Consider the following 21,640-nt stretch of genomic DNA (forward strand, 5'->3'; position numbering starts at 1 on the left):
CCATGTTCACTGAAGCCAATATGTAGGAAGAAACATAGAATGGATCATGAAAATGTGGTAGCTGGAAGCTGGTGGCTACTTGGGGAAACTGAGACCAGGCAGAAAAGCTCTCAAGGCCCCTTCCCAATCCAGACATGGTTGTAGTGGCATACGTCTCTTGTTTGAAACTACCTGGGAAGCTGAGATCAGGGAGTATTATGATTTCAGGCCACCGAGCCAATAAAAACCCACAAAATTCCATCTCCACAAAGGGGAGCTGGACAGGGTAGTATGCATTTGCCATGCCACAACTATGGGAATCACATCCAAGTGGGAAGGGAAATTCCATTTTAAAATAATGAACTAGAATCATGGATGGAGACATGGCTCAGTGTAGAGTAGCTATCTGCATTTTAACCTCATACCACCACCACTACGGAGAGAGAAGGCAGGTGGAGAGGGGGAGGGGGAAGAAATATGATATTTATACAAAATAGATTAATAGTCAGCTTTTGAAAGAGAATCTATCCTGTGCCATACCACAACACAAATAAAGCTGCAGGATTTTATATAAAGTGAAATGTCCCAGACAGAAAGAAAAAAAAATGCTACATGATCTCACTTACATGTCAAATAGCAGAAGCTGGGATGCCATGGTTTAAAGTAGCAACTATGTAAGATGAGTAACTCTACACAGGCCTGTACTTGATATTATACTATACATTTTGCTAAGAATACATTTGAACACTCTAAGTGTGGCACTTGCCACACTGTAAAAATTGGTTAACTCCACGAAACAGGCTAATTTGCTTTGACAACAGAAATCTGTAGGTATATATCAAAACATCATTCCTTCTGTCTACCTTATACAGTAAAACTTAAACTAAAAATAGGGGCCAAGAGTGTTGCCTAGTGGTACTTTCCTAGCATGAATGAAGCCCTGGGTTCAATTCCTTGGTACCACATACACAGAAAAAGTCAGAAGTGGTATTTGTGGCTCAAGGGTAGAGTGCTAGCCTTGAGAAAGCTCAAAGGCAGTGCCCAGGCCCCGAATTCAAGCCCCAGAGCTGGCAAAATAAAATAAAAAGGCTACTTGAGAGATAGAGGAAACTAGCCTTAGGCTCACTGAAGCCAACCCAGGCATTAGATTCTTTCTGAAATAAACAGATCACAAAGGGATGGGGGCATGGCTCAACAGTATAACACTTGTATAGAAAGCCTGAGCCCATGAGTTTGATTCCCAGAATTGCAAAAGAAAAAGGTGTGAGAATCCAATTGTTTATATTAAACCAGACATCAATGAAATTAGAAGAAATGGAAAACAATGCCACTCTTCTTACTAAACAATAAAAAATAATAAATGTTTTGTTTGGGAAAATAGTTATGCCCATAAGTGCTGATATATTAACATATAATTTGATTTTTAAATTAATAAACACATGGTAAGATTTTTCATTTTAATTTCAAATCTGTTAAGATACTTATAATCCACATTTTACAGCTTCCTCAAGTCCTCAATTTTTAGAGTGTAAAGGAGTCCTGAAAAAAAAAGTAGAAAACAGATGATGCAGGGTATTACTAAACATATGAATAATATAGCCAAAAAAACCACATACACTAAAGAAAACAAGTTTTTAAAGTGGCACAGACAAAAGCAAATGACTTATTCAATTGGAGATTTAATTTGGACTCTTATCAAAAGAAATAAAAAGATTGTAGAAGTAAATTTTAATCAGGCATTTTAAAGGATACCATGAGAAGACACAATTAAGAAGTGCTTCAATTTTATTTACTTCAAGAATTCCATTGTGGAGTAGCCAGAAATAAAGACAGATAAGAACAAGGTCTGCAATGCACTTTTAAAGGCTATAGTAACTCCTCTTAAACTGGCTCATTACAAATCAAGTAAAAGAATACAGAGAAAAACTGTCTTATGTTAAATGGAATTATTTCTATTATTCTAACTTCTAAAACATAGAATGAAAATAAGGTGTTTAGTGAAAACCAACTCCACGCATTTAGTTGCCAGACTAGTCTGTGATTTAAATCTCTGGTAATATTACCATCTTGCGGGCAAAATGAAGTATTACAATACTGACTGACAAAGAACCTGAGAAGCCTTAACTGCTTTTGATAAAAGACAATTAAACAATCAGGCGCCTGGCTCAGGCCTGTCATCTTAGGTTATTTTGGAGGCTGAGAACAAATCAGCCTTAAAAGGCTGAAGGTCAAGCCTCAAGAATGGCCCAAACACAACAGTCCACAAGACTCTTCAATCTATAGCTGAGTATGAAGGGTGACAAACACCTGTCATCCTAGTCACATAAAATACTGAGATCAGATGACCCTCGTTCCAGATTAGCCCTGGATAGAAAAGCATGTGAGATTTCAACTCAGTGGAAGAAACTAGGTGTAAAGACATGTGCCTGTTATCTATCATAGGATAGGAAGCCTACAATAGACAAATGAGAGTCTCAACATACACCTGAGCAGGAAATGAGACTTCCTCTTGAAAACAACTAGTGCCAAATAAGGGGCAGAGGAGTGGCTTCAAGGTAGTGCGCCTGCCTAGCAAATGTGACACCCTGAGATTGAGCCCCAGTGCTGCCAAAAATGAGAGTCATGTATCACCTCCCTTCTCTGCCCACTATATTCTCTATTGCCAACTCCATGTAAAAAGAACCTTCAGAGTTACAAAATTTTTAAAGAAATGGAAAAAAATTTTAAAGAAATGGGAAAAAATTAAAGACGTGAAGAATGTCGCATAAACAAGCTGTGAATGGAGACGCCTGGTAAAATACAAATGAGTCAGGCACCAAGGCTCATGCCTGTAGTCCTAGCTACTCAGGAGGCTGATTGCTGATGATCGTGGTTCAAAACCATCCACAGCAGAAAAGTCTGCAAGACTTACCGCCAATTAAATACAAAAAAGGGTAGAAACGACACTGGCTCAAAGTGGCAGAATGCTAGCCTAAGACCCAGGCCCTGAGTTTGAGCCTCAGAACTGGCACAAAAATAAAACCAAATACAAATGAAAGAAATGACTAGTGAAAAACACTTCACTGTGAAAAGCAGAAATTGCCACATGCCATTGGCTCATACCTGTAATCCTAGCTACCCAGGAGGCTGAGATCTGAGGGTGGAAATTCAAAGCCAGCCCAGGCAGGACAGTCTGAAAAACTTTTATCTCCAAATATCCATCAAGCAGCTGGAAGTGGAGCTTGATTTATGTAGCAGAGCCCCAACCTGGAGAGCAAAAGCTAAGGGACGGGGTCCAGGTCTTGAGTTCAAGTCCCAGTACTGGCATGCATATACACACATGCACATACACACACATGCACACACAAAATCCAGTCTAGATTTAATAAGTCTAAGAATAAAAACAAAATACATATGGTCAAGATCTTGTCACTGCCAGGCACAGTGGCCTACATACCACCTTGAGGTGGCTCAAGTAGTAGGGCAGTAGCCTTGAGCTGAAGAACTCAGGGACAGCACCCAAGCCCAGAGTTCAAGCCCCATGACAGACAAAAAAAAATATTCTCACTACTTTAATTAATGGTATGATAGCTTGACAAATCTCCACTCTCCATTTTGGTTCCAATACAACAGGTTTGGAATTGCCACAGAAAATTGAGAGTGAGTGAATAGGCACTCACTTTTCCCCCTTCCCTCTGTTATGTAGCCAAGGTGGCTCAAATACTTCCCAACTAAATCCACTCAGACTTTCTAAATGAAGTTTGTGTGTTCCAAGCTCACGAACTCTAATACTCATTTCTCTAAAATAAGGCTTTATCATCTTTGTGAAATCTAAATATTTTTTAAATAAGTTTAAATAACCTGAGGGAGGTTTTCATCAATTATTATAAGGCATGGTGATTCACAATGTATTCCTTCACAATGTGTTGTTCATTTCATGGAAATTACTGTGAGGTTCAAGCAACTCACTTTAAGAATATAGTCCTGATTTAAAAACACTACCAAATAAGAATTGATTCTGAAGACATAGATGAAACTCATGGGTTTGTTTAAGCCAACCTGGGTGAGGCACCGTTTGATGAAAGTTGTGTGGCATTTGAAGAGTGAACAAAGGTGAATGAATGCTATTTCTAAAGAAGTCTTCTGTTGCTTTAGATTGCAAAACTTTGGTTTCCCAGAGCTGAAAACAAAACAAAACAAGTTAAAAAAGAAAGAAAAAAACATTTGTAATCCTAGCAACTTAAGCGATGGATATAGGAAGGATGGTGGTGGTTCTCGGACAGCTTGGAGAAAAAGTTTGTAAAATCCCATTTCAACCAATAGCCTAGGCATATTAGCATACACCTGCCATCCCAGCTGTGTGGGGGGCTGAGACTGGGAAGACTATGCTTCCAAACCAGCATAGGCAAGAAAGTTGTGAGGTGCCACATTCAAAGAAGAAAAAAACTCTAGTTCTGCTAACAATATGCCTGTTACCCCATCTACAGCAGGAAGCATAAATAGAAAAATCAAGTTTAGGCTGACCCAGACAAAGAGCAAAAATTGCAAGAGGCATGGCTTAAGTAGGGAAGTACCCGCCTAGCAAGCACAAAGCCTCGGTTCAAATCCCAGTACCACTAAAAAGACCAAAAAAAAATTACTATGGTATTTCTAGGGTTTTAAGTCTTTCAAACTAACTTCCCAACTGATGACACAGTAAATAAACTACAATATAACTGAAAAGATGAGAACCGTGGTTTATTGTCTACAAACCTGCTTCAAGTCTTTTAGAACTTGTTCTTCGATGCATTCTTCAGCAAATAGTTCCCTCACTCCTTCAATTACATCTTCAATTACAGATCTGTAAAGTTTGGGCTACAGAAAAACAATTGTCTTTGTTTTAATTCTCGAATTTGACTGTACTTAACCTTAAAAGGTAGTATTACAGGCATGCACCATTAGCACCATTGACTAAGGTACTCAAAAAACTGAGATCTACGGATTGCAGTTCAAAGCCAACCTAGGCAGGAAAGTCTCTGATACTCTTATCTCCAAATAATCATAAAAATACCAAAATAGAGCTGGGGCTCAAGTCAGTCATAAAGATTAGGGACTGTTTCTAGGCCCTGAGTTCAAACCCTAAGACTGGCACAAGAATAATTTTTTTTTTTGCCAGTCCTGGGCTTGAGCTCAGGGCCTGAGCACTGTCCTTGGACTTTCTCAAGGCTAGAGCTCTACCACTTGAGCCTCAGCACCACTTCCGGCTTTTTTCTATGTATGTGGTACCAAGGAATCGAACCCAGGTCTTCATGCATGCTAGGCAAGCACTTTAACCACTAGGCCAAACTCCCGGCCCCACAAGAATAAATTTAAAAAAAAAAAAAACATGCATAAGATAAAAAGACTTTGCATACTTTCTAATCTTATCATTTAAACAAAACACAGTAAGAATTTTCACTAAATACATCCTCTTCACAGGATAGCCTTAGCTGTTTGTAAACTGTGTTAGCTTCAAATCATTCCTTTGCCTTTTCCAAAGCCAAATCCATAACTACAACAAAATGTGTAATAATCTTATGAAGATACATGGTTATGTGTATGTTACTTAGCTTGTGTCAGATTTCCTCTTGCCACTCCTTTTTAAAAGGTCAACTTAAGGAACCTGGAATTACTTCTATGTTCAATTTACCTTACACTCAAAGAAGTCACTAGACATGAATTACCAGGGGGCACTACCTTAATTTCCACAAATGTAAATAAATTACAAGTCCTAAGAGTAGGATAACCAAAGCCTGTCCTACTTGGAAAATACATGTAGCCAAAAGTTATGAATCACTGTCCAGGAAAGCTGCATCAAAATGGGTTTTCTAGAACAGAAATCAAGGACATAAACTTTGCTCTTCCACAAGGCGTATATCGTAGAGACAAAAATAACACCCGAATGTGTTTCCTGGTGAAAACATAGCAGGACATAAAATTCAGTAGATTTCTACTATGCAGACTAAACATTGCTTACACCAACAGAACCAGAAGCATATGAAGTAATTCAGCCTTTAAGTCTGTGTAAAATGTGCTCCATGCAGGTCCTCAATCCAAACTGCTGTGTGTGACAATACTGCACTGAAAGGTCTCCTGATACAAAGCAGCCAAGTAGAAATTCAGTAGCATTGCTCTTACTTCAAATTGTTTAATCAGGCCAAAATAAAAATTCTCCAATTTCAGGATAGGTTGTTTTTTTTCATACCCATAAAATACTCTCACTCAAAAAAAAAAAAAAAACCACAGCTAAGTTTTGAGGTAATCCTTTGCAAGAAGATCCAAAGTAAGCCTATGAATAGGCCAATCAACATTTAAATAATATGTTACTCACAAGCATAGCCATTAAGACTAAGTGCCCTTAGATGAGTTGCTTCATCTAAAACAGTTTACCCTGATACAGACATTCTAAATTGATGCTTCAGTGTTAATCCCAGCTACTGCGATCACACTTACAGGAAAAAAAATTCCCAGGGATAAAAACATCTTTAAGATCCGCCCTCAAAGTGTATAGCAGCAGCAGTCAAAAAGAATCCATTAAAACTCAATTTTTCAAAAGCAAAATAGGTATCGAACAAATGTACTTTTCCTTGTGAGAATATAGTTAAGACATTCTATTTCTTTCCCTATCTAAGACATTCCATTGCTTTCTCTCTATTTTCATTAAGTACTATATATAGTCCCAGAATCTGTCTTAGCTCCTATAAAAGAAAACAGAATTTCTTTAGAGTTCACATTCAATCAGGTAAATTGATGTGCTATGTAAGCTAACAGGCAGGTATGAGTATTTATATTTCATAAAATACATCATCATAAAATCATTAAAACAGCAAGTCTCTAAAAATGGAGTCATGCTGCATATGTTCATATGAAAAAAATGTAAAGCAGTTTTCTGGACAAGCATGTTCTGAAAATAATGGTCTGGTCATAATTCTTTTTTCATATATTTTTTATTGTAATTAATAGAGGGGTTACATTATATTCATCAGATAGAAGGCACATTACTTCACAAACATTGATACCCTTTCTCATGTCCTGTTTCCCATTTCCCTCCCCCCCTCCTCCCTCACAACTTGATTTCCCCCTTCCCTCTCCTATTTCCTACAACCAATTAAGCATATATAAAATATATCAGATAACAAGGTGAAATATTGTAACAATATGAGATAACCAAGGGACAGTAAAAGAGATGAGAGATAACATAGTACATCTGCAGAGCTTCTGTATGGCAAAGGACATAGTTAGCAAATTAACTAGAAAGCCTACAGAGTGGGAGAAGATCTTCACTAACCATACAATGGACAAAGGCCTCATATCTAAAATATATCAACAGCTCAAAAAATTGAATCACCCTAATCTCCAAAGAAACAACCATCCCATTAAAAGATGGGCCAAAGACTTAAAAGAGAGTCTTCTCTGAAGAAGAAATTAGAATGGTCATAATTAAGATTTTTTTTTTTTGCCAGTCCTGGGCTTGAGCTCAGGCCCTGAGCACTGTCCTTGGACTTTCTCAAGGCTAGAGCTCTACCACTTGAGCCTCAGCACCACTTCTGGCTTTTTACTATGTATGTGGTAACGAGGAATTGAACCCGGGTCTCCGTGCATGCTAGGCAAGCACTCTACCACTAGGCCTTTTTAATTCCGATTTTTAAGACTGGCGCAGGTGTCACAAGTACCTTTTCATCTAAATACCCTAACGGTGTGGTGAATGAGTTGTGCACTTAAGCATTAAGAGGTAAAGGCTGGGAAAGACAGGATCGTTAGGGCAACACTAAACGTACGTGCCTATTACTCATGATTTCAGGTTAGTAAACAAGCCAGTTGAAATAACAACGTTCATACCAAACGTCATCATTAGAACGGGGCTGGCTGCCATGGGCCACCCCTACCATCCCAGCTTTGGGTAACAAGTTCAAGGCCAGCCTGGAGCTACACTGTCCCCAAACACAGGAAGAATGAAGAGTCGGATCCAGCACACCGACCCTCAGCAGGGTGGGGGCGATTCCCACCTCTCAGACTGGGAAAGCCTCAGCCCACCATCACGGCTCTGGGGAGGCAGGGCGCGTGCTCGCCCTGGAAGACCAGGCCCAACTTCCTGCCCTCGGGAGCTGATCCAAGACAACGGGTGGGGGAAGGGTTTTCTAATGTCTGGTGTGTGCCACACGGCGGGGAAGGGTGTGTGGGGTTCAAATGCTTGTGAGCCCAGAGCCCCCGTTGCGCCCTGTGCCCCCAGGACTGCGGTCCGCCTTACCACTGGATTGAAGTAGGCCATGACAGCGGCTCCAGCCCTTCGCGCTTGCGCAGTATACTGGAGCGGCCTGGGTCGCCTCGCAGAGCGCTTTTTGAACGGTGCCCATGTTGCCCTGGCAACCACCTGGACGCCAGAGGGAGGGGCCGGAGAGGGAGGTCAGTGAATTGGGCCGTGATTAGCTGTGGGCTTGGTGGGGGGAGCAGCCTTGCTGAAATGGAAGACTGAGGCCTAGCAAGCTTCAAGCCCTTATCAGGGCGGGGCAAGGGCTTCTGTTTCCTTAACCTGTGAATTGGAAGTCTGAGCAAACAGAAAAAGTGCAGGGAGGCCCCAGTTCCACACCTGTTTTGAAGGATGTAAGAAGAAAAGGAGTAGATGGAGTGGTTTCTGCCTTTACCAATTTTCATTCTTGCTCCTGATCCCCACTCACAGCTGAACTTATTATTGTTATATATACATATAACAAGGGGGCCGGGAGTTTGGCCTAGTGGTTAGAGTGCTTGCCTAGCATTCATGAAGACCCGGGTTCGATTCCTTGGTACCACATACATAGAAAAAAGCTGGAAGTGGTGCTGAGGCTCAAGTGGTAGAACTCTAACCTTGAGAAACTCCAAGGACATTGCTCAGGCCCTGAGCTCAAGCCCAGGACTGGCAAAAAAATATATATAAATATATAAATATAAATATATATATACATATATAACAAGGGTCACACTCTTCTAAGACAAAGTGGGAGCAGCAGCCAACACAGCTCTCCTTTAACAGGAACCAAAATGCAAATGAGGCAGGAAAAGAGTTGACTGTGGGGGGGGGATAGAAGCCATATTACCTGCATGTATGAAAATATCACACTAAAACTTCTTTATACAATTAAATACATGATTTTTAAAATGTACATGATCATGCTGTATGAAAATGGCTTTTGTTTGTAATCCTAGCTCTCAAGAGACTGAGATCTGAGGATTCTACTTCAAGTCAACATGGGTAGGAGTGACTTGAGAACCGTATATCCAATTAAGCAGCAAAAAAAAAAAACAGGAAGGGCAGGTGTGGTTCAAGTGGTAAGCAGAGTGCCAGCCTTAAGCAAAAATGCTAAGGGACATGGCCCAGGCCCTGAGTTCAAGCCCCAACACACACACACACACACACACACACACACACACACACACACACACACACAGTAAATGACCAAGCTTCCACATACACACTTACTGAATTAGAAACTCAGAAGAAGAATGTAACAACTTTAATATGCTCTCCAGGTGATTCTCACAGGTCTTAAAAGGAGACCCAGCTGTCATAAGACAAAGATTCTAGGGGCCGGGAGTTTGGCCTAGTGGTTAAAGTGCTTGCCTAGTATGCATGAAGACCCGGGTTCGATTCCTCGGTACCACATATAGAAAAAAAGCCAGAAGTGGTGCTGAGGGTCAAGTGGTAGAGCTCTAGCCTTGAGAAAGTCCAAGGACAGTGCTGAGGCCCTGAGCTCAAGCCCAGGACTGGCAAAAAAAAAAAAAAAAAAAAAAAGACAAAGATTCTCAATTTGAGGTGTAATTTGTGTGTGTGTGTGTATTCATTTTATATATCCTATATATATAAACTATCCAATGTTTTTTCTTAAATTCTTTATATATTTAAATAGTCATGGCATCAATGCAACATAATAGTGTGCCATGCATCTCGATCAGTGATGAAGGGCTTTTAAAATGGCATGAATCCCACTCCAGAGAACCAGATTCTAAACTGCAGCAAATGTTGGAGAATCACTGTTTAAATAAATCCAGTTTATGAGCAAGGTGCATGGCCTAGTGGTAGAATGCTTGCTAATCATGCATGAAGCCCTTGATACCACATACACAGAAAAAGCCAGAAGTGGTTCTGCTGCTCAAGTAGTGGAAGGAACACTAGCTTTGAGCAAAACTGCTCAAGGACAGTGGCCAGGCCCTGAGTTCAAGTCCCAGGATGGCAATAATAATAATAATAATAATAATAATAATGCCAGTTGGCCAATGCCATTCAGGCTCATTTACCTCTGCACACCAGCATCACCACCTTTGGGCCTGCAATGATTTTTCTCCCTGTCCTGAATGACAGAACCTGGAGAGGCAGATTATACTTAGAGAAGGTTGAGACAGATGTAAGTCCAGATAGATTAATGGGCTAAGGAAAGGAACATAGTTTTCGTCTGCCTCACTCTACAACTTAAACGGCCTTTCTAGGTGCTGATCCAATGAGAAGGTGATTTGATCATTTAAAGTTTTAAAATTGGCTGCCTATTTATTTTTGCCTATCAGTGCAGTGGAGCTATTATACCACAATGTATTTGCTTGCCTAGATCAGGTACCTTGTGGCTTCTAAGTTTCAAGCAGCTGATTCATATAATATCCTTTAAAAGACTGTCCTAGATTAAAAACTATTGAAAAATTTCTTTCACAGAAAGCCAAGAACTTTGTATGGTAATTTTTAATGGTTATATCTTTCTACCTGGCACTTTACTACCAGGAGTAAAAACAAAAGTGACTTATCTTTCACCTAAAATAGAAAAGCTGTAAGCATTGATTCCCTCTGATATTATAAAAATCCAATTAAATTATTCAAGCTCGAAATAAGAAAGCTGAAAGCCACTTGTTTTCCACCTTTTTCATTGTGAGGCTTTAAATTTTTTTTGCCTAAATGCATAGGATTGGTAATCACCTAACATTTCATGGCAGCGTATTGCTGTGTTGTACTTTATTATATATTATGCCTTTCTTAAGGCTAGGCTTATAGCGTGTATGTATTTTTGAAATTATATTTGGATCTTGATAGACATAAAAAGTGTGAGTAATGGTTAGATCGCTATTGCTTAGTTAGTGTGCTTCATATACTCAGGCTATTGGAACGTTACACGATGTCGGCAGAGAAATTTCAGCTGCTTTCTGTCTCCCTCCAACCCCCACGGTGGTCTGTCTGAATGGTCACTGGTAGATTCATCTGTAGTTTCTTCTCAATAATAGACAATAGCTATTAAAGGAAATACTCTGTAATGCAAATTCTCGGCTTAGATAGCTTTTTTTGAAGTTTCTATTGTTATTGTGAAGATGATATACAGAAAGATTACAATTATATAAATCAGGTAAGGAGTATATTTCTTTTTGGACAATGTCATCTCTTCCCTTGCACTCTCCCAGTTGTTTTTAGATATCTTAGAGTGTAGTTATTTCATATAAAAATATTTATTGAAGTCTTGGTCCTAATGTAGGACCAAGTGTTCAGAGGTAGAGGAACGTAGGAGGTGATTTGGAGCATGAAGGTTCTGATCTCATCCAAGAACCCACTGATGAATTCATAGCTTAACCTCCATTACATTGAGAAGTGGTGGAAGCTACAGCGTGGGGTTAAGTTGAACAAAGTTGGTCACTGGAGGTGAGCCTTTAAGGAGGACATTTGGTCCCTGCCCTCCCACTCCTGCTTCCCATTTTCTTTCTGGCCACCACAAGTGAGCAGCTTTGTTCTGCCCTGTTTTCCCCCCAAGATACTCTACCTCTCACACAGGTCCACAGTGATGGAGCCAAGGATCATGGAGAAAACCTCTGCCACTGTGAGCCAAAATGTTTATCCCTTCTTCAAAGTCACACCAGAATCACATGGGAGAATCCAGGTTGTGTATCCATTTTACACTTTTAGTAGCCACCTTCCAAGCTGTCCCCCTCCTGCAGTTCATCCTGAAAGCCTACTACTCACAGCGTGAGTAGTATTTTTCCCCCCTCCCACAGTGTCCTATGGTTTGTCCTGGTGAATGGTAGAATGAAGCAGAAGAACTGTTTTCCACTTGCAAGATTGTTATGAAGTGTTGGGAGCTGTCTCTTTTCTCTCAGGTCACTTAGCTTAGAAGAAGCCCACTGTTTGGGGAAAAGCAAGCTATGAGGACCTACCAACAAAGGCAGAAGGCATTGAAAGACTGAGGAAAGGGGTAGGAAATTCCAAGATGCCCACAGGTCATGGTGGGAAAATGAAATTTATAAACATAGCTAGACAAAAGTGGTCAGTGGCCAGCTGGAATATACGGGCTTTGTCAAATTGACATGCCATATATCAGATAAGGAATATGAGTAAGCCTGATGTTGGACAGCTCTCACAGCTGACTCTCAGCTAAAACACACTCTCATAAGAGACGTGAAACCTAACCCTCGAACCCTGGCACCAACATCCCCCCAACCCAGTGCAAGCATCTCGTAGACTTCTGATCTTCAGACACTGTTAGAAATAATAAATATTTATCATTTAAAGTGGGTAAATGTTGAAGTACTCATTCTCTTATTGGTCTGTAACTAAAAGGAAGCTTGTTTTCCCTCATAATCTCAGCATTTAAAGTTGCTCAAGTACTCTCTGTCATTGGTCACAGGGGTATTTTAAAAGGATATAAAAGGATCTTTATAGATTGATGTTTAACAGCTTTGACCCAAGATTATCATGAAACAAGCAGACTGTAATAGTTCTGTAATGGTGACATTTCTTTAGTCAGTTTCTCAAACTCAAGCGGGAAGTCTGTTGCATATACAAAGCACTTTTGATGGTAAAATTGAAATTTCAAGATCTCCAAACCTCAGTGAAGCCATTTTAAACGTGACTATATTTTATGTTAGTAAATAGGGGATTTCAATAAAAAGAAATGCTGAGTTTTAGTCCTTCTTTGAGTACTAGCTTTGAAATTACACACCTACACAAAAGCATACAGCTCTTCCCTTCACAGATCAGAGCATCAGATTCTTACTTATCTTTGGTTTGTTTGGAGACCAAAATCTATCCTTAATACATTATAGGCAATCAAAGACCAGTTTTTTAAACAGTTAAGCAATTCTTAATAATCAGATTAATTCCTTTGCATTCTCTATGTCCTCATTATTTTTGCCTGGAGGGTTTGCTGATATTATTTCAGAAAGTAAAGCAATAATTGCACTTTGTTTATTGTGTGAAAATGCAATGTCTAAAAAAATCCTTTTCTTAGATAAGAAAGTAAGAAATAAATAAATGTTAGGGGCAGCCCATTATCTTTACATATTAAACTGTACAATGAAGTACAGGATGTTTCAGTAACTGTATAGACTCTAATTTATCTGTAATGAAAAATATGCATTAGTCTTCAGGCATTAGGCTTAAGGCAGCAAATATTCATCATTAGTTTCTGAGCATTCTGTACCCCATGCACTAAGCCCAGCAATATTATGTTTCTCTACCTGCATTTCATCCCTCATATCTTCTAGGAAATGAAAGTCCAGATAGATAGGCTCTGCCTCACCCTGTAACTTGGAAATGGTTACAGTTGTGATTTATTTATACTGTGTGTTTTTGTAATGTTGATCATGTTCTAATGCGACTCGAAACCAACATCTATTATTTAACATCAGAAACCGTTCCACCATCATGAATCCTTCCTCAAACCCCGTAGAATTTTGCTTGAAGTGACCATCTGACACAATGCTCTGACTGGAAGATGACCTTATAACACAACAGAGCACTGGTCATCTGTGCATTCTTGTCTGTGTTGAAATGCCTTAATGTTCAAACGTATTGAATACACCTGAATGCAATATGCAAGTGGATGTGTCATGTAGGTTCCTAATCATTATTAATTCAGAGAAAATATACAAGATGACATCAAACACAATCTTCCTCATAACTACTGTTTTTTTTCAACATTGTCAGTGGTGTTCTCGATGAGGATTTAAGGTATTTTCATAGCTCTGATCATAATGTGTATAACTATATATAAACATGAAGTATTGGCAAAGATACTGTTTATTGTCTCTGGCTAATTCTCCAACCAGAATCTCTACTTAAAAAAAAAACAAAGGTGAGGACCAATAATAATTGGAGCCTAATGCTACATACTAGAGAGCATCAACCAGCTTTGTTCTTGCTGTCTCATTTTTATAAGTGAAAAATAATCATGTTTTGAATATTCTATATTCTTGTTTATTTTAGGCAGAGACAGCATTGGCTAAACATATTTCTTCCCATTCCTTCTACTGAGAACAAATAAAAGTTCCGATGTTATAGAAGACTATATAGAAAGAAGCAAACACGCCAGTTAGGAATCTCACAAGCTCAAGAGGGACACAGCAGTTTTCTTTTGGCCTCATATATCTTAGTCTGGATGCTGGAAAAGCTGGAATCCAGCAATGGCTCTTGGTCATAGATAAGAAAATCCTAGCTCATGTAAAAGGATCAAAAACCAGGAAGCGATCTTGAGAGTCGTCCTTAATCCCAGCCCCTCAGACAAACCCGGGAGATGCTCCTAGCCTCCTTGCACTTACTAATAATTGTGGAGTGTTTTTGACTTTGCAGGTTGGAGTTTCTCTAATCCCATAACGTTAATGCACTGTGATATATTCATTTTTAGGTGTTTTTTCCCTCAATATAGTACCTAGCATTATCCAGCCACCTAAGAAAGTCCAGATGAGCAGAAGAGCTTGTATTTTGGAAGTTCTTCATCTATCTACAGAGAGAAATTTAAAATTATCCTAAAATTTCACCCCTAGAAGTCTTTTTTTTTTGAAATTTTTAAAACCTATAATGTTTCGCCTGTAATCCTAGCTACTCAGGAGGCTGAGATCTGAGGATCTTGGTTCAAAGCCAGCCCAAGGAACTAAAGATCATGAGACTCTTATCTCCAATTAACCATTAGAAAATTGGAAGTGAGGCTGTGTGGCTTAAGGGGTAGAACAGTAGCCTTGAGCTGAAGAACTCAGAGACAGCGCCCAGGCCCAGAGTCCAAACCCCATGACCTACCAAAAAAAATACTATAATATTAGACTTGTGTGCATGGAATTAATTTTTTTACTTTTTAATTATTGATTACTCATATCCTATTGTAGTTTAAATGTTGTACATAAGACAGTTTCAGTGTATGTGCTACTGAATGATCTATTCCCCATCCCAAATCAACCATGAATAAAATTAGGTTAAGGGAAGAGAGGGAGAGAGAGAGAGAGAGAGAGAGAGAGAGAGAGAGAGAGAGACAGAGACAGAGACAGAGAGACAGAGAGACAGAGAGAGACAGAGACAGAGACACAGAGAGACAGAGACAGAGAGAGAGGGAGAGAGAGATTCCTAATACTCATTTGCATCATTCCTAATTGCAAATGTTTTTCATTTGAAATTCCATTTCACCCCTATGTAAACAGGTAAAGGAAATTAAATGCCTAGGATCATTTCCTGAAGTCTGCTATAGCTAAACAATAGTTAGAAAATATCACTAGCAAGAAACAGATGAGAAACAACACTTAGCTTGACAGTGTGGATGGGAAATGGCCCCACAGGCTCATGTGTTGAGTACTTTGTCCCCAGGTGGTAGCATTTCCTTAGAAGGTTCTTGAAACTTTAGAAAGTGAAACTTAGAGGAAATAGGCCATGACTTTAGGACCTTTGCTTGTCCTGAGACCCTTCCCTGTCTCTCTCTGCTTCAGTGAGGGAACAAAGTGTTTCCAAACACTCCAGCATCATGATGCCAGCTCAAGAATACCACAGGGTAAATGCAGCCATGAACTAAACCCACTGAAACCCTCATCCAGTATGAACAATTCCTTTCCTAAGTTGTTTCTGTCAGGTTTTTGATCACTGCCACAAAAGAGACACTAATACAATTACTTTATCAAATTTGGTGTATTCTATGAGAAACAATAGTCCCTGGCCTATCACAGGGGCTAAAAAGCTAAGTGTGCTTCCTCTCCTCTGCTAGCATCTTGCAAAGCAAGATGAAGTTTTGTTTTAATCTTTTCAACCACTTGGAAATAGATGTGAAGGTGTTTACTCAAGGAAAATGTATGTGTAACCACAGTGTGACAGAGTTTAAAATTCCTGGAAAAATATGACTGTGTATTATTCATCCGTATCTGTTCCCTGGGTTTCTATCATGGTACTTCATGTGTGGAAAATTCTCATTACATGTTATTGATTTGAATGTATAGTTAAACTCTTACAAAAATGGGATTTTAAGTATGTGTAAAAGGGAAAAACTAGGAACTAAAATGTAACTCTCCATGAGAGAAGTAGTTCCTCCATCTAAATTCATCCTACCATTCATTCAGGTAATAATTTTTATTTAATACACAGCTCACGAGCTCTTATTAAGGGATCCACCCTGAACATTCAGCTTTACCATTACCACCCATCTATTTTGTACCTGGGCTTTGTCAGGTCAGTAAGGCAGAACCACACCGATCAAAATCACTGACTGGGTAAAGTGAAAGAAAAATATACAAGTAGAACAATCTTATGACATTATGACTACTTATGAGGAGTACCTAATGCAAATGGGAGGTCCAGGCAAGACTGTAGAGTATGAGACTGGGGAAGGGAGCTGGAAGCATGCTCAGGTAAACACTAGAGTAGCCAAAGCCCAAGGCTTGAAAGAGAACATGGTGGGTTGGAGGAATGAGAGCAAGGAATTCCATTTGGCCAGAGGAGAGAGGACAAAGCAAGTTGGAACTAAGTTGTAACACACTAAGTCTGGCCAGTAAGAAAACATCATCTGATGTGCCCCACACCCACTGCAGTATGAAGGGTAGCTTGGAGGATGATCAGAGAGAAGACATTTAACTGTGTCTTTAAGATCTCTGCAGTGCAGGGCCGGGAGTTTGGCCTAGTGGTAGAGTGCTTGCCTAGCATGCATGAAGACCCGGGTTCAATTCCCTGGTACCACATACTTAAAAAAGCCAGAAGTGGTGTTGAGGCTCAAGTGGTAGAGTTCTAGCCTTGAGAAAAATCCAAGGACAGTGCTCAGGCCCTGAGCTCAAGCCCAGGACTGGCAAAAAAAAAATCTCTGCAGTGCAAAATGCACAGGTCTGTTTGGAAAGCCTGCAGCAGAGACAAAACCCACAACCTAAGTGACAAGTGTCAATCATATGAAGCCAAAAAGGAAGACAGAGGAGGATGTCTCCAGAGGAATGATATAGGGGGAAGGAGCTAGTCCATCCATGGATGGAGGTAAAAGGCAATAAAAAGAAAGGCTGCTACAAACATCATCTAGTTCACAATTTTACCCAAGGCCATCTCTAGTCCCAAAGCAAGTTTAATATAGAATTTGTCCTTTTCCACAATGAGTACTTAGCAAAGCCTTTGAAAAGTGTTTCAGAATATCTCAAAATTATCCACTGGAGAGTCAGGCTCTTGGCATTTAACAATGCCACTGTTCAGAGACACTCTTTCCTCGTCCTTTTTGTGGCACTTGAGGACCTTTAGGTGGAATTCTCTCTGAACAGTGTGAAAATATCAAAATAAAACTCTACAGGAAATGACAAGCACAGCAGCCAGGTGCTTCCTCCTTCCTCTGCTTCCCTCACGCATCACAGGTCCCAGCAGCACTCAGAGATAAGAGGCAGCACACTGGAGACTGCAATCTACACTGTTCACAATGGGTTTCCCAAATCAGAGTTCCCTGAGCCATTTATTCCCTGTTAGGGGGATAGATAATCTCAATTGGGAAAGAAAATCACAAGAATTCCCACACATAGGTCTATGTAGTTGATATTCAAGCATTCATTCCAGCAAAAAGTACATATTGAAAGAGATGAGCGGCATTTTCAAAAATGGAAAGAAATTGGTGGGAAAATCTCTGGATCCAGTTCCACCTTTGGAAAAGGAACTAATAATTTAGGCGTAGCTGGACAAATATTTACATAAAATGTTACTTTATCAAACTGTAATAAAAAATAGATATGAAAATATAAATTAAAATTCTATGCTGTTGTCAGAAAGAATGACATTGCCCCATTTGTAAGGAAATGGAAAGACTTAGAAAAAATCATATTAAGTGAAGTAAGCCAGACTCAAAGGAACATAGGCTCAATGGTTTTCCTCGTTTGTCATAATCAGTAGAAACTTTGGGCTCTCCTAGCGGAGATTCACAATAGAACAAAATCTAGATACATAAGGCCATATAGTATGATGCTAAATGTAAGAGCCCCCAGGATATAGAAACAAAAGCCATATAATGAGTGACTGTTGTCCTTAATGTACTTGTTATCTCTCATCTCTTTTGCTGTCGCTTGGTTATGTCATATTGTTACAATATTTCACCTTGTTATCTGATATATTTTATTTATGGTTAAATGGTTATTTGAAATAGGATAGGGAAGGGGGGAAATCAAGATAAGCGGGGAAGGAGGGAAGGGAAATGGGGACCATGCATGAGAAAGGGTATCAATATTTGTGAAGTAATGTACCTTCTATCTGGTGAATATAATGTAACCCTTCTATTAATTACAATAAAAATATATGAAAAAATCAAAAAATATAAATAACTCGTGCTTTTTTAAAATCCTGTGAGAACTTGTAGCATTCTCAAGATTTTGAAGCTAGCAACTGCTTCATAATTACTTTGAATTTAATTGCAAAACTCAAAAATTATCATACGAACATGACATGACATTGACCCAGTGAAGCCCAATCAAGAAAATAAAAATTGAACAAAATAAGAAGTGACTGAAGCAATAGGTACATTTGCCTTGAAATGTGTCATGACTGCAACAGCATGATTATGGTCCCTGAAAACTGTGAAGAAATACTGGCTGGCACAGCCAAACTACTCATGTTAGAGATGGCACCTGGTTTTGTTTGCATGGACTGGAAGGAATCGTTTTCTTTAAGCAAAAACAATAGGAAGAAGGAAAAATGTATGTTACACCAGTCCATCCCTGTAAAAATAAACACAATAAACAGGAAGAAAGCCGGATGCCCGCCAGGGGCTCAAGCCTGCCATCCTAGCTACTCAGGAGACTGAGATCTGAGGATCATGGTTTGAAGCCTGGGCTGGCTTCCAGAGCTAAAAGAAACTTCTGTTCTTTATGACCAGCCCGAGTCTCTGGGATCCTGTTATCGTGGAACAACAGAACCCACTATGGCAATAGCTTCCCTCTGCCTTCTGCTCATCCCCCCCCCCCCACCCCAGCCCCTTCCTCACCCCTGCCTGGGTCCTGCTAGGGAATCAAGTGCATGCCACTCCTCTCACACAAAGTGGCCTTGAGCCACTTACCTCTTTCAGAATAAAACATGACGCTCTTACACCAGCCTGAAGAGCCCTACCTGCCTGGTCTCCTCCCCATCCGGTTCACAAGCTCTCCAGATCTCTTTCTCAACCTCCATCAACTCAGCTCCAACCTCCCTCCATCCACAGCTAGAGCCACCTAGCAGAGCCACAGCGCTAGACTTCACCGCCACAGGCCTGTGTGCTCGCAGCGCCCTCTGCCGGACTCCCGCCTCCCTGCGGCATCTGGGTGGCTCCATTTCTGTCACAGAGGCTCAACTTCACTTTGTCCTGCTGCCACTTTACCACTTACTCTGCTTTATTTTTTTCTCCCTCGTAGCAATGACCACAAATTGCAGTTTGTTGTCCGACTTCCTCCACTATTATATACCCTCGGTGAGAGCAGGAATGAGCAGTTTTTGTGATTGCATGTCTTCAGAGCCTACAGAATACAGGCACGTGGTAAAGTCTTGACAAATGTTTGAATGATCAGCAAGAAGATTAATGGCACTGACACAGCACCTTCAAGTATGATACTTTGGTGATGTCGCAGAATACATTCATAATCTTACCCTTGACAAAAAAATAGAAAGTTCTAACGGGTTTTATGTGAGAGTATCTACTCCAAAAAATTCTGTCTGTCTGTCTCTCTCTGTGTCTCTCTCTGTGTGTCTCTCTCTCCCTCTCTCTGTCTCTGTCTCTCTCTCTGTCTCTCTCTGTGTCTCTCTCTGTCTCTCTCTCTCTTTCTCTCTCTCTCAGAAAGAGTCATTATTCATTATTACTTCCAGAGCAAAATGACTCATTTCTGAGTCAAGGAAATATGGGATCTTATTCTGCAAGGATATTTCTTTTTGTTCTCAATCCTAGAGTGGACCTAATTTCTAGAGACCACACTAACCTCAAGACAAGCCAAAACGAAATGGATTAATTATAACATTTTATAAATCTTTTCAAGTAAAAAGAATGAGAACTGTTAACACTTGTTGGAATTCTGCAGAGGAAGACACTATTTTTCTATCTCTTTTATAATTAGAAATGTTTAGAGATAAGTGTAATATTTAAACCTTTAGGATGTGTAAAATGGTATTCAACAGCATTTTTAGACCAGGCATTAAGAATACTTTAAATCGTTTGTCTACTGCATTAATTTTAATCATGCTCCACTAGACTCACAATGCTTTGAAATGCTTTTTTAAATGCCCTCAAGATCTTTTATTAATCATAATACAAGCACCACCAAATTTAAAGGCTTCGGTTTCTGACAATGGGTAGCGGCAGCTTGCCTGAGAGCTCCCTCTTCTGTCGTCAGGTTGTATTGCAACTTGCATTTCAATGGCCTCACAGCAATTCCTGTTGGGGGGCCCAGGGCGAGGAGGGAAGGGGGGAATGTCAACCACTCACAATCATGTCATTTAAATAGGCCAAATTTCTCTTAAAGTCTGATTCCTGTGCTGGTACAAATACAGGAAGTAGAAGTCACAAATCTCAAAGTGGAGTGACGATTTACCTTATTTCCCCAGGAATGTTTATGGAGAGGAACTTTCAAACTATAGGACTATTACACTGATCCATTCTCCTTTCCCTTAGAGGTGAGACATAATTTTAAAGGCCCATTACTTACAACTTTGTGTGTACTCAAGTGGTAGAATGCTAACCTTGAACAGAAGCTCAGGTACAGTGTCCAAGACTTGAGTTCAAGCCCCAGGACCGGCAAAAAAAAAAAAAAAAAAAAAAAAATCTCATGTACTTTCCTGCCCAGACTGGCTTCCAACGGTGGTCCTCACATCTCAGTCTCTTGAATAGCCAGGCTTACAGGCATGAGTCACCAAGCTAGTACCAAATTCTCACCTTACATGCTGGATCCCTGGGTTGGACATGAAATCCTGGGAATGGAGAACTGCAGGGAATGGAGAGGGTCTAAGAGAGATGACATAGAAGCCATGTGTCCACACAGATCAGGAGTCTAGGGCGACTTGAAAGAGAACAGGAAACACATGACTGATGGGATGTGAGGAATGTTGTCAGGCGTGTGGTCACTTTATACCACTTAATCCTTCTGTTGCCCAGAGGATGAAAAGAAACCTTCTTACTGCCATGCCTAACACAGCACTTCAGGGCCTAGCCTTGCCAAAGGGCTGAGGCAGTTTTGAAATATTTACTTTAAAAGAGAAAGAAAGACGGGTAATCCAGGAGCAATTCAGGAGGCTGAGACATGAGGGCCACAGAGTCAAAGTCTGTCTATGAGCCTCTTCTCTCCAATTAATCACCAAAAAGCCAGAAATGAGGGCATTGCTCAAGTGGCAGAGCAGCAGCCTTGAGAGCAAAAGGCAAGTGAGGAAATGAGGTGCAGTATCAGCATCCACCTTCCTAAATGAATAATAATAAACTCATTCAAAGGGAGACAGGTTGGACAATTC

General features: G+C 40.1%; 1 protein-coding gene across 1 annotated transcript in view; it reads right to left on the reverse strand.

The window, feature by feature from the left end:
* Positions 1-8,331, reverse strand: part of Gtf2a1l (general transcription factor IIA subunit 1 like) — a 58,342-nt gene extending 50,011 nt beyond the window's left edge. The window contains exons 1-3 of the mRNA XM_090336974.1: positions 8,225-8,331; positions 4,711-4,812; positions 4,018-4,138 (exon numbers count right to left, since the gene is read on the reverse strand). Coding sequence (XP_090193100.1) covers positions 4,018-4,138; positions 4,711-4,812; positions 8,225-8,245 — 244 coding nt within the window. The 5' untranslated portion in view covers positions 8,246-8,331. The remainder of the gene's footprint in view (positions 1-4,017; positions 4,139-4,710; positions 4,813-8,224) is intronic.
* Positions 8,332-21,640: the final 13,309 nt, after the last annotated feature.

This window comes from Megascapheus bottae, chromosome 7 (assembly GCF_031878675.1).
Source record: "Megascapheus bottae isolate mThoBot1 chromosome 7, mThoBot2.hap1, whole genome shotgun sequence".
Taxonomy (NCBI): Eukaryota; Metazoa; Chordata; class Mammalia; order Rodentia; family Geomyidae; genus Megascapheus; species Megascapheus bottae.